This window comes from Physeter macrocephalus, chromosome 10, assembly GCF_002837175.3.
Source record: "Physeter macrocephalus isolate SW-GA chromosome 10, ASM283717v5, whole genome shotgun sequence".
NCBI classification, from domain to species: Eukaryota; Metazoa; Chordata; class Mammalia; order Artiodactyla; family Physeteridae; genus Physeter; species Physeter macrocephalus.
The window spans coordinates 729,115-740,343 of NC_041223.1; the positions used below are offsets into that span (position 1 = coordinate 729,115).

The window sequence follows — 11,229 nt, forward strand, 5'->3', positions numbered from 1 at the left end:
CGGGGGCGGGGAGGGGGGGGGCGGGGAGGAGGGTTGCACATTTTACAGCTCACTGACCATTTGGCGATCCATTGAGAGGAGGGTTTGGAAAAGTGGCTCCTTTGTGACAGCTCTCGCCAGATTGGGGGGCTGCTCATTTGCATCTCATTAGCCATGCGGGCGGCCGGCGGGATATAAGGCGGCGGCGCGGGGCGAGCCCGAGCCCCTGCGCGCCCGCGGAGCCCCGGCCGGCGCCGCACCGGACGCACAGCCTGGCGCGCAGCCTCCGCCGAGACCCGGTCCGGGACCCCGGGTGTTGACCTGGATGGCACTGGCTGGGTCCCTGGGAAAAACTCGGGTCCAGGGCGCTCCCCGGACCGCGGCCGCCGAGTGAGCCGGCCGGGCCGCACCCGCGGGCGCTCCGCCGGCGCCGGATTACCGCCTCGCGCGTGGGATTTCCAGACCCCGGCTCGCTAATCGGACTCGCGGGGAGCCCTGCAGCTCGTTGGGAATTGGGCTGAATATCTGGACGCTTTCTCTCCTCTCTTTTTTTCTTTCTTTCTTTCTTTCTTCCTTTTTTTTTTTTTTTTCCTGCGAAGAATCTTGAGACAAAACCAGGAAGCAGAGGACCCCTACCTACTCGTGGATTGGAAGAAAGAGGGGAAAACCGAAAGTTGCCGCGCCAGAAGCAATCTCTCCGGGGAGCCCTTTTTTTTTTTTTTTTTCCCCTCGTGCATCCCCGGAGCCGCAGTCGCCTTCGCAGGGAGGATCTAAGGAACCTCGGCCTCCGAAAGAGCCGGAGACGGACCCTTGAGGAAAGAAGTCCGGATAATCCCAGCCCGAGGCGAAGCGGCGGCGCTTTCCTGCCCGCGCTCCTGGAGACACCTTCCTCCCCGAGCATTCCCTGGCGGTTTCGGAAGAGAAGGGGGACGCGAGGAGAGCGAGCGCGGCCGGCGGTGCACCATGGGCCGGCGGTGCGCCCTGGCCCTCGCCGTGCTCTCGGCCCTGCTGTGCCAGGTAAGTTGCCAGGCGGGGTCCTAAGGGCCGCGCCGTCAGGTAGGCTGTCAGCGGGGCTCTCCGGCTCCCTGTGGCGTCAGGTGGGGGGACCCGCGCCGCGGGCCGCGCGGGGGCAGGGCCCGGGGCAGGGCCCGGGGCAGGACGAGGCCGGGCGGGCTCCCCGCGCCCGGAGCCCCACGCCCTAGCCTCGCCCGCAGGTCTGGAGCTCCGGGGTGTTCGAGCTGAAGCTGCAGGAGTTCGTCAACAAGAAGGGGCTGCTGGGGAACCGCAACTGCTGCCGCGGGGGCGCGGGGCCGCCGCCGTGCGCCTGCAGGACTTTCTTCCGCGTGTGCCTCAAGCACTACCAGGCCAGCGTGTCCCCCGAGCCTCCCTGCACCTACGGCAGCGCCGTCACGCCGGTGCTGGGCGTCGACTCCTTCAGCCTCCCGGACGGCGCGGGCGCGGACTCCGCCTTCAGCAACCCCATCCGCTTCCCCTTTGGCTTCACCTGGCCGGTGAGCGCCGCACCTGCGGGCGCGGGGCGGGCGGGGCGGGCGGCAGGTGGGCCCTGCTCCGGGGCGCGGCGGGGGCGCGCGGCTGGGCCTGGGCAGGTGGGCGCCGCGGTCCGCGGGGGGCTGGGGCATTGACTCCACGCCCGGGGGATCTGCAGGAGGCGGCGGCGGCGGCGGCGGCGGCGGCGGGGGGCAGTGTGGGAGGTGACAGCCGGGGTAGAGTGAGGCAGAGAGGCTGAGGACCCGGGACATTTCCGTATCCGGTCTCTGCGCCTAGCCCCCGAGTTGAACGGGCCCCTTCTCTTGGGAAAGTTCTAGTTCCCCGGCTCGTGGACCGGCTAGTTGTTCAGTCGTCCTCGCAGCCTGACGGCCCCCAGCCCCCTCTGCTTGGGTCCTTCCCCAGAAGACTGCAGACAGGCCCCTCCAGCCCCGCCTGCTCCGCGCAATCGTTTTTCCTTTTCTTTTCCTTCTTTTCTTTTCTTTTTTTACCGCGATATCCTGTATTAACAGGCTGCAAAATCACGTCAGGAAACCACTCTTTAAACAGTTCTTCCATTTCCTTAAGGAAAGTGAAATCAGACAAGAGATGTACAGAGACCCCTCCCCACGACCCACTGCACACAGATCTGCGACGACTTGGTGGTCCCGAAAGCTTTGATTCTTTTTTGAACATTTCTGGCTTATCTTCTGTCTCTTCCCCCTTCCTCCAGGGAACGTTCTCTCTGATCATTGAAGCTCTCCACACTGATTCTCCCGATGACCTCGCAACAGGTAAAAACAAACCAAAAAAACTCCCAAACTGTGCAAACTGCGTCTCCAGTTATTATGTATTTGAGTTCAAATCTCCCCAGAAGCAAACGTCTACATCTTTCATTCTGCAAGTCACTCTGGAAGGCTGCGGAGAAGGGCCTTCAGCCTCCTTGCCCGGCACCCTTTCTGCCTCCCTCGCTCCCCAAGCCTCTGGGTCCCCAGTCAGAACCAACAGAGCATCCTCTTCCCGCAGAGAACCCAGAAAGGCTCATCAGCCGCCTGGCCACGCAGAGGCACCTGACGGTGGGCGGGGAGTGGTCCCAGGACCTGCACAGCAGCGGCCGCACGGACCTCAAGTACTCCTACCGCTTCGTGTGCGACGAGCATTACTACGGGGAAGGCTGCTCTGTCTTCTGCCGGCCCCGCGACGACGCCTTCGGCCACTTCGCCTGCGGGGAGAGAGGGGACAAAGTCTGCAGGCCCGGCTGGAGAGGCCACTACTGCGCCGAGCGTGAGTCCGCGGGAGGCCGCCGCCCCCTCAGCTTGCCCCTCCCCGGCCGGCACTCCCCGGCGAGCGGCTGGCATCTGCGGGTTTTAGCCCCGGAGAGATGTTCTGCTGGGGAGACCGGGCCGGGGCCAGAGAGGTGCTGAGACCCCACGGTTAGCCAGTGGCAGGCTGCGGTCGACTGAGACGCGTTAACTTCCGCGACGGGAAGCTGCCTTTCTTAATCAGGGAGCATTTTGGACCCGGGGCCAGGGGTCAGGAAGTAAGCCTGAGGGAAGGGAGGGGGGGAGGGGGGAGGAAGAGGGGGAGGCTGTGGGCGGGGCGTGCTTTGAGCCAAGGAGCTCCCTTTGCCCAGACCCCTTCTCGGTGAAAAGCGCTTCATTTGCTCTCCGGAGTGGGTGTGCTCGGCCTGTTTGAAATCATTCCACCGTTCGTGGCATTTTCACTCGCAGGGTCTGTGGGCGTGGGTGGGTGTGATTTGAGGCCTGGCCCTGCGGCCCTGCTTGGGTCTGCTTGTCCTGCTTGCGGGATGCTCACGTAGCGCCCTGCCTGGGAGGGGGACCTAGCGTTACCAAAGTGACTTAGGCCCTGCCTGCCTGTACTTCCGTATCCTCCAGGCAGGCAGGGCAGCTGCACAGGTGCGGGGGCAGCAGGAGGCTTGTGAGGACCGGCTGGCTCCCGGGCCTGTTCAGCGGGGCCCCACTTGCCTCGCTGCCGCCTCGCACGCTACGTGTCGGGTGGGGCGGGCCCCAGAGCTTCCCCAGAAACCCCAGGGGACTTCCCTTCTGCCCCCAGCCTGGGAACCTTCTCTGGCAGGACAGAACCTCGCGCCCGGAGGTGCAGTTTCTCAGTTTGGATTGGCGCGTACCTGCAGCGTCATTGTCGCTCAGCCCGCTCGGCCTTCCACAGCTCCTTTGAGCTCGCCTTGGCCTGAGCTGGCTCTGTTGTCTTAAAAACTTGTGGAGCGGCTTGTTAATGAGTTTCACAACCAGGAGAAGGAAAAGCCCGCTGAAACCTCAGCCTCCAGCCTCCCCACCCCCTCCGGGACCTCTGGCCGGCCTGCCGCCTCCCTCCTGGCTACCCTCCCTCTCCTTCACCGTGGGGTTGCCATAAACTTAAACTTTTTTTCTTCTTATTCAAACACTGGAGTCTGTCCCCGCCCCCAGCTCGCGCGTGCCATCGATTAGATCTCTCCGGGGATAGGCGGCTGGGACGCATGCCTGTTCCCATTGGTGGAAAGGGTGCACGTGTGTGTGTGTGTGTGTGTGTGTGTGTGTGTGTGCGCGCGCGCGCGCGCGCACGGCGTACACGCTGGGGTGTGTGTGAAGGGTGGGGGCATGGGGGGCGAGGGGGAGGCCGGTATTGTTGCACTGGGGCAGCTGCTGGGAGAGAACAGACAATAGAGCAGCTGTCTTGCCCTGGTACTCTGCATACCAGCTGTCCACCCTTATCTACACACACACTTTCTGGGTATTAAGAGGTGGAGCTTTGTGCATAGAATTGGGAAGTGGGGGAGGAGGAGGGGGAAGGACTTCTGACCCTCTCTTAGAAGAAAAGGGGCCGGGTGGGGGTGGGCTTCCGCGCTCTTTTGTCCTGGAGCTGCTGTGTTAAGAAGAATGCTCCTCCTGGGCTGAGTAAAGTCCGCCCTGGTTACCGGGCAGGACGGTCGATGCCCGGGGCTCGGCGAGGCTCTGTGGCGGAGCTGGGCACGGTCTGTAGCCCTGCTGTGCCGGGGGCCACTCTGGTGGGCTTGACCCTGTGCCTTTTCTTCCTGCAGCCATCTGCTTGCCGGGGTGTGATGAGCAGCACGGGTTTTGTGACAAGCCAGGGGAATGCAAGTAAGTTTGCAGAAGTTGCTTTCTTCTTTCTCTTGCTGTCCTTTTACACCTAGTGTATCAGTAAAGCATCTCTAGATGCTCTTTTGAAAACCGCAGGTAAGGTTAGCTGGTTGGAGGCGGCTGTTTTTCTGTGTTTCTACTAAATAAATACATGGACGGGCATAGGGTCAAGGGTTGTCATCCATCTAAGCTCCTCAGTGGTTGTGGAACTTACAGATGGAGGTTTAAAAAGAATTGGCACAGAAGAGGAGAGAGTTTAGTTGGTTCTCAAACTTCGCAGCACGTTAGAATTACCTAGAGATGCTGCCCTGGTTGGTCCTTGTACCCAGAGTCAGACCCTCTGACGTGGGATGAAGGCATCCATGTGGTTTAAAGCTCCTGAGGACGGTCCAGTGTCCTGCCTCGCTTGAGAACCAGCGGTGTTGATGCTGTTGGAAGACAGTCTCTCGTGAGTGGGAAAGGTGTTGCTAGGAACCCGGTGGCGTCGGCGTCCACTGACTCTGTCCTCTCCTCGAAGGTGCAGAGTGGGCTGGCAGGGCCGGTACTGTGACCAGTGCATTCGGTACCCCGGCTGTCTCCACGGCACCTGCCAGCAGCCCTGGCAATGCAACTGCCAGGAAGGCTGGGGGGGCCTTTTCTGCAACCAGGGTAAGCCTCCCGTCCCCCGCCAGGCAGCCTGGCTTCCCTGGCGCTGTCACGGGGAAGTACCGTCTCCCGAATTTAACCCTGGGCCTCCCTTCTCCTCCTCTTCCTGTCTCCACCCTCACAGACCTGAACTACTGCACACACCACAAGCCCTGCAAGAACGGGGCCACCTGCACCAACACGGGCCAGGGAAGCTACACTTGCTCTTGCCGGCCTGGGTACACGGGGGCCAACTGCGAGACGGAGGTGGACGAGTGCAGTGCCAGCCCCTGCAGGAATGGAGGGAGCTGCACGGTGAGTCTGGCCACCGTGGGCTCTCCTGCCGAACTGGGAACCCTGGTTTGAGACAGAGCGTGTGGGTCCCTCGGAACGACGTAGGAAAGCTTTCTTCATCTTCTCCATTACTCAGGACCTCGAGAACAGCTACTCCTGCACCTGCCCGCCTGGCTTCTACGGCAGGATCTGCGAGCTGAGTGCCATGGTGTGTGCCGACGGCCCCTGCTTCAACGGGGGACGGTGCTCGGACAACCCCAAGGGAGGGTACACCTGCCGCTGCCCTGGGGGCTTCTCTGGCTTTAACTGTGAGAAGAAAATGGATTCCTGCAGTTCCTCACCCTGTTCCAATGGTAAGGGGGCCGCCTGACCCATCCGAGACTTTGTCCAGTGGTCCACACTGGCGAGAACGCGTCAGAAGCGCAGAGTTTAGTTTCAGGCTGAGTTCATCACTTTGTGAGTTGCCTTGAGTTTCAGAAGCCCTTTTGTCTGAACAGTGAGAAAGTGTTCACAGAAATCGTGTCCTCGAGTCTGGAAGCACCCAGGGAGCGAGGAAGGCAGGCAGGAGCGTTCCTTCTCCGCAGGGCCCGGCTCAGGTGGAGATGCAGTGACTTGCTCGCGGCCCTGCGGCACCTCGGGTGCCCGAGACTCCGAACATCAGTGGGTCAGCCCCGGCGCCAGCCCAGCCACTGCGCTTTCGGAGGGAAGCCCAGCTCTGCTCCGTCACCAAGCAGAGCCGTCTGCTGCGAGGACGTATGGTCTCCACGAGTGGGTGGGATGCCCTAAGCAAACTCACAGAGGGGGAAGCTGGGCCCCAGACAGGCTGGACCATTCTGGAAGCTTCTGGAGCTTCTGCGTTGGGTGTGATAATCGATGGAGAGGAATCAGCTTGCTTTGCTCTCCATATTCTGTACAGAAGGTGTGGCAGTCCTGGGGTCAAGCTCTTTCTCCTGTTGGTTTCTAGCCACTGAACCAATAGAGCAGTGGATGCTTCATGTTTAGAGAGGAAGAATAGGGAGGTTTAGCAGGCTTGGCTCCGGAAGGACAAAGACCGAACCCCAGCCTCCTCCCTCCCTTCCTTTCTTCTTTTCTCTTTCCTTCTGTTTCGAGTCTTACTTGTCACTAACCGTGTAACTGCGGGCAAGCACGTCATCCTCTTTAAGCCTTGGTTTCCTCATCTGCAAACTGGGTCCTTTGTGGGCTTGCTGTGAAGGTGAATGCAGCACTGCAGCAAAGCGCTTTGCACGGTGCACGTCAGGAGGTATTAGCCTGTATCTTTTAGGTAATTTATGGAGCTCGACCAGAAACCCCACCCCGGCCCTCGCCGTGGGCTCGTGTTTGATGTGTGTTGTCTTAAGCGGTGGCCGCTGTCTGGTCTGCCCCCGTGTCTCTGCTCTGGTGTGTGATGCAGCGGCCGGGGCAGCACGTGCTTCAGGGCATTTTCTGGGTGACAAGCCGCTGCCCTTGTCCGTGTCCCAGGTGCACAGTGCGTAGACCTTGGCGATGCTTACGTCTGCCGCTGCCAGGCCGGCTTCTCTGGGAGGCGCTGTGAGGACAACGTGGACGACTGTGCCTCTTCCCCGTGTGCCAACGGCGGCACCTGCCGGGACGGCGGGAATGAGTATTCCTGCACCTGCCCCCCCGGGTACACGGGCAGGAACTGCAGCGCCCCCGTCAGCAGGTGTGAGCACGCGCCCTGCCACAACGGGGCCACCTGCCACGAGCGGGCCCTCCGCTACCTGTGCGAGTGCGCCCGAGGCTACGGGGGCCCCAACTGCCAGTTCCTGCTTCCCGAGCTGCCCCCGGGCCCCGTGGTGGTGGACCTCACCGAGAAGTACGTGGAGGGCCAAGGCGGCCCGTTCCCCTGGGTGGCCGTCGGCGCGGGCGTGGTCCTCGTGCTCACCTTGCTCCTGGGCTGCGCTGCCGCCGTGGTCTGCGTCCGGCTGAGGCTGCAGAAGCGCCGGCCCCCCGCCGAGCCCTGCCCGGGGGAGGCGGAGACCATGAATAACCTGGCCAACCGCCAGCGGGAGAAGGACATCTCTGTCAGCGTCATCGGGGCCACGCAGATCAAGAACACCAACAAGAAGGTGGACCTCCACACGGAGCCCGGCACCGAGAAGAACAGCCTCAAGGCTTGCGACCCCGCCGTGGGCTATAACCTGCTGCAGGACCTCAAGGGTGCCGCCGCCACCGGGGAACCCCACAGCAAGCGTGATGCCAAGTGCCAGCCCCAGCCCCAGGGCTCTGCGGGGGAGGAGAAGAGCGCCCCGAGCCTCAGGGGGTGCGTGCCGTGGGCCAGAGGGGACGGGCGGGAAGGCCAGCAGGGAGGGTAGGGTGCCCGGCCCTCGGGGGGTGCCTCGGGCCGGGCTGGCAAGGGGGACCGGCTGGCTGTGTCCCTCCAAGCTCCGGTCGTTGTCGCGTTCAGAAATGTTTTCACGTGTTGACTGTGGTTCGCTTTCATTTCCCTTCTAGTGGAGAAGCAGCTGAAAGGAAAAGGCCGGACTCTGTGTACTCCACTTCGAAAGACACAAAGTACCAGTCGGTGTACGTCATATCCGAGGAGAAGGACGAGTGCGTCATCGCAACTGAGGTCAGTGCGCGGCTGCCCGAGCCACCCTCGGCCGGGCTGGGTCGGAACTGGGCCTCTGACTCGCGCCAACCTCCCCTCTGTCTCGTGGTCCCTCTAGGTGTAAAGTGGAGGTGATGTGGCGAATCCCCGTTTCTCTTAGACTGAGTGAACTTCCAAGGATATCTGCCCCGACGATGCTGCTGAGCGGAGCGAGGTGCTCGTGACTGCTGCTGGCAGGCCAGGCCCTCTGCCTGCCGAGGGCGCGGCCGGCAGGCGTTCCAGGCGCCTGCCGCACTGCCTTTCAGGACGTTTCCATTGCACTATGGACAGTTGCTTTTAAGAAATATATATTTAAATGAATGGACTTGATCACCACGTAAGAAGCACGCACTGCTTGAAGTGTATATTTTGGATTCTTATGAGCCAGTCTTTTCTTGAATTAGAATCACAAACACTGCCTTTATTGTCCTTTTTGATACTAAAATGTGTTTTTTCTAGGTGGAAAAAAATGTGCGTTATTTTTTGGATTTGTAAAAATATTTTTCATGATATCTGTAAAGCTTGAGTATTTTGTGATGTTCATTTTTATAATTTAAATTCTTGGTAAATATGTACAAAGGCACTTCGGGTCTATGTGACTATATTTTTTTGTATATAAATGTATTTATGGAATATTGTGCAAATGTTATTTGAGGTTTTTTTTTTTTTTACTGTTTTGTTAATGAAGAAATTCCTTTTTAAAATATTTTTCCAAAATAAATATTATGAACGACATCCGGAGGTGTACTTACTCACCCCTCGTCAGAGCAGACTTTCACTCACACTCGTCCGAGGCCGTGAGGACAGAAACGGCCTCTGCTTTTCTGTTTCTCAGGTCTTTGCACAGCTTCATTGGATTTTGATGAAAAGCAGCTTTCCTCACCCCTCTTCCCGCCTCAGAGAACCCTCCGAGGGTCACCATCAGGGAAACCTGAGGGCACAGCCACCCGCACCTCACATCTGGCCAGGGCCTGGTCACCTCCCAGCCGAGCCTTATTTTGATCAGGGCTGGAACAAAGCCTCATTTTGGATTAAGTACCCACGAAGCACTTTAATGTTGCCATGACAAAGGCTTTGGGTCCTAGAATGATACTTACTCATTCATTGGTTTGTGTGTTTCTAGCCAATTCAGAAGAGTTAGTTGCCTCCTAATTCAACCACAGTTGCCGTGGGACAGACAACAGCAATGATAAAAACACTCTTCTTGAGTGGTTACTACCGGCCAGGCCGCTCCTCCACGTGAATCATCTCATTAATCCTCCGAGACAGTAGCTTCGTTCCTCCCATTTTATAGCTGAGGAGACTGAGGCTTGGGGAGGTGAAGGTACTTGCTCGGGGTTGGTAAGTGGCAAAGTCAGCATTCACATCTGGGCAGGCTGGCTCCAGAGCCTGGTTTGATCATTATCTGTCAGAAACTCAGCTTCTTATTGAGAACAAGGCAGGGATTTAACAGACCGCATCACTGGTGCCATTCAGTGGTTCCAAAGGATCCGTGCAGATGGTCAGCTCTCGAAGACAAGTTAGTGTTGGGGAAAAGTGGTTTATTCCTGGGGTCAGAGGGGAACAGGCAGAGGGCTTAACTAATTAGAGGGAAGAGGTTGCCTTTGTCCCAGTGACTGTGATGAATTTATTCCATTGGTCGTTATTGTACAGTCAGAAATTCTGGACTCTTCCTGCGGAGGAGACACAAAGCAAGTTGTGTGTTAACCAGTCCTCATGACCATCCTTGTGTGTGTAAGGATGGAGATGCATGTGCACTGGACTGGAGACCAAGAGAACAGCATCAGGGGCCAGACGGCACCCAGGAGCCACCCGGCTGGGGCTTCTGCATCTGAAACACAACCCCATCCATTCCCCACCCCTCTGGCTTGTTACTTGGGAATAACTGCTCACGGGCAGCAACTCCAGTGGAGAGAGTGCATCCACGGAAAGAAGTCAGTGTCAGGGCCAAGTGCGGCTGAGGGAGGTTCAGGCTTCTAAACCTGCTCCACATTCAAACTGTCCCCTGCTGACTTTAAGGGTTAGCAGCATATTCTAGAATAACTGAGGGGGTCACCAAGGTTTCTTTCAAGAGTCTACAGAGTCTGGTGAGAGAGTGGGGTGAACTCAATCCAGTTTACGCCCGTTAACCCAGAGTCATTCACAGCTCTCCCTCTCACTTTCAGCAGGGGCCTGACTTGGATAATAAATTAAATGGCTTATCTATTTTCAAGAATATGGAACATTCTGGGATTCTTGCAAAGCCCATTCCACGAAAGAACCTCAGTGCACTCATAGATAAGCTCACTTTCATCTTTCCCAGCCTTCTAGTAAAATCGGGGAATAACTTCCTCTTTCATGTAGGTAAGCAAGTAACACGGCAAACTGAGACTTGAAGGTGCGGCTGTGGGATTGCCAGCCACCTGGCAACTGGTGCACGTGGTTCCCTGGGTCCCTCCTGAGACTTACGTTTTAACTGGACATGTAACCAGATGGTCCCTCAGCTTTCAGGGTTTATGTCATTTGCAGGCGGAAATTCAGGGACATCGACCAAAAGCATCCACAGAAACACACAGGTATTTACAGACAGATGCCCACGATGCACTGCCCGAGCGCCGCCCAGCACGATGAGCCTTGCCAGGAGCCAGGCGGGAAGGGCCGCCAGCAACAAGGACAAGGAGGTGAAAAGGCAGGTCCCTTCAGCCGGGGTGAAGCTGGTGCTGGGCCCGTGCTCCCAAGTTCTGAGGAGCACCCCTCGCGGGTGGCGCCTGCCCAGGGGCCCGGCCTGCAGGCCTCAGCCCCGCGCTCCGGGCACCGCCCTCTGGGACTTCGGTGAGAGCCTAAGGAAGGCGGGGCGCACCTACGCTTCCCTAGGCCTTTTCCCCTTAACTTTTCACAGGGACGTCATTTTGGACTTCCAGAAATTCTGCAAAGAATTCTCGTTATGACGATGGCTGTCACGTCCGTCCTCCTTCCATCCTGACTGGTTGGCCCTCTGCGGTCAGGACGAGCGCTCCCTTCTTGCCCACGGCAGCGTAGATGCCGGCGTTACTCAGCGGATCACGGTCTGCTGCTGCCCCAGGGTGGGGGGGTCCCCACCCTCCCGGGTGTGCCCTACCTTCAGGCTCACACGCCCTCCGGCCC

General features: G+C 58.9%; 1 protein-coding gene across 2 annotated transcripts; it reads left to right on the forward strand.

The window, feature by feature from the left end:
* Positions 1 to 220: 220 nt before the first annotated feature.
* Positions 221 to 8,682, forward strand: DLL1 (delta like canonical Notch ligand 1). 2 transcript variants are annotated; one of them, XM_024122615.3, is made up of 11 exons: positions 221 to 996; positions 1,194 to 1,490; positions 2,198 to 2,258; positions 2,491 to 2,748; positions 4,520 to 4,580; positions 5,098 to 5,228; positions 5,350 to 5,519; positions 5,635 to 5,851; positions 6,978 to 7,779; positions 7,971 to 8,088; positions 8,186 to 8,682. In XM_024122615.3, exons 1-11 carry the CDS (start codon positions 943 to 945, stop codon positions 8,189 to 8,191), a joined length of 2,175 nt encoding a protein of 724 aa, XP_023978383.1. In that variant the 5' UTR covers positions 221 to 942; the 3' UTR covers positions 8,192 to 8,682. The 2 variants fall into 2 exon arrangements, with proteins under 2 accessions (XP_023978383.1, XP_028350554.1); XM_028494753.2 differs by lacking the exon at positions 1,194 to 1,490.
* Positions 8,683 to 11,229: the final 2,547 nt, after the last annotated feature.

Bases quoted from the DNA above. Each gene is read 5' to 3' on its own strand.
- DLL1 (XM_024122615.3), top strand. From the start codon at position 943: ATGGGCCGGCGGTGCGCCCTGGCCCTCGCCGTGCTCTCGGCCCTGCTG. The intron at 5,520-5,634 runs GTGAGTCTGGCC...TCCATTACTCAG, and splicing joins GGAATGGAGGGAGCTGCACG to GACCTCGAGAACAGCTACTC. The intron at 5,852-6,977 runs GTAAGGGGGCCG...TCCGTGTCCCAG, and splicing joins TTCCTCACCCTGTTCCAATG to GTGCACAGTGCGTAGACCTT.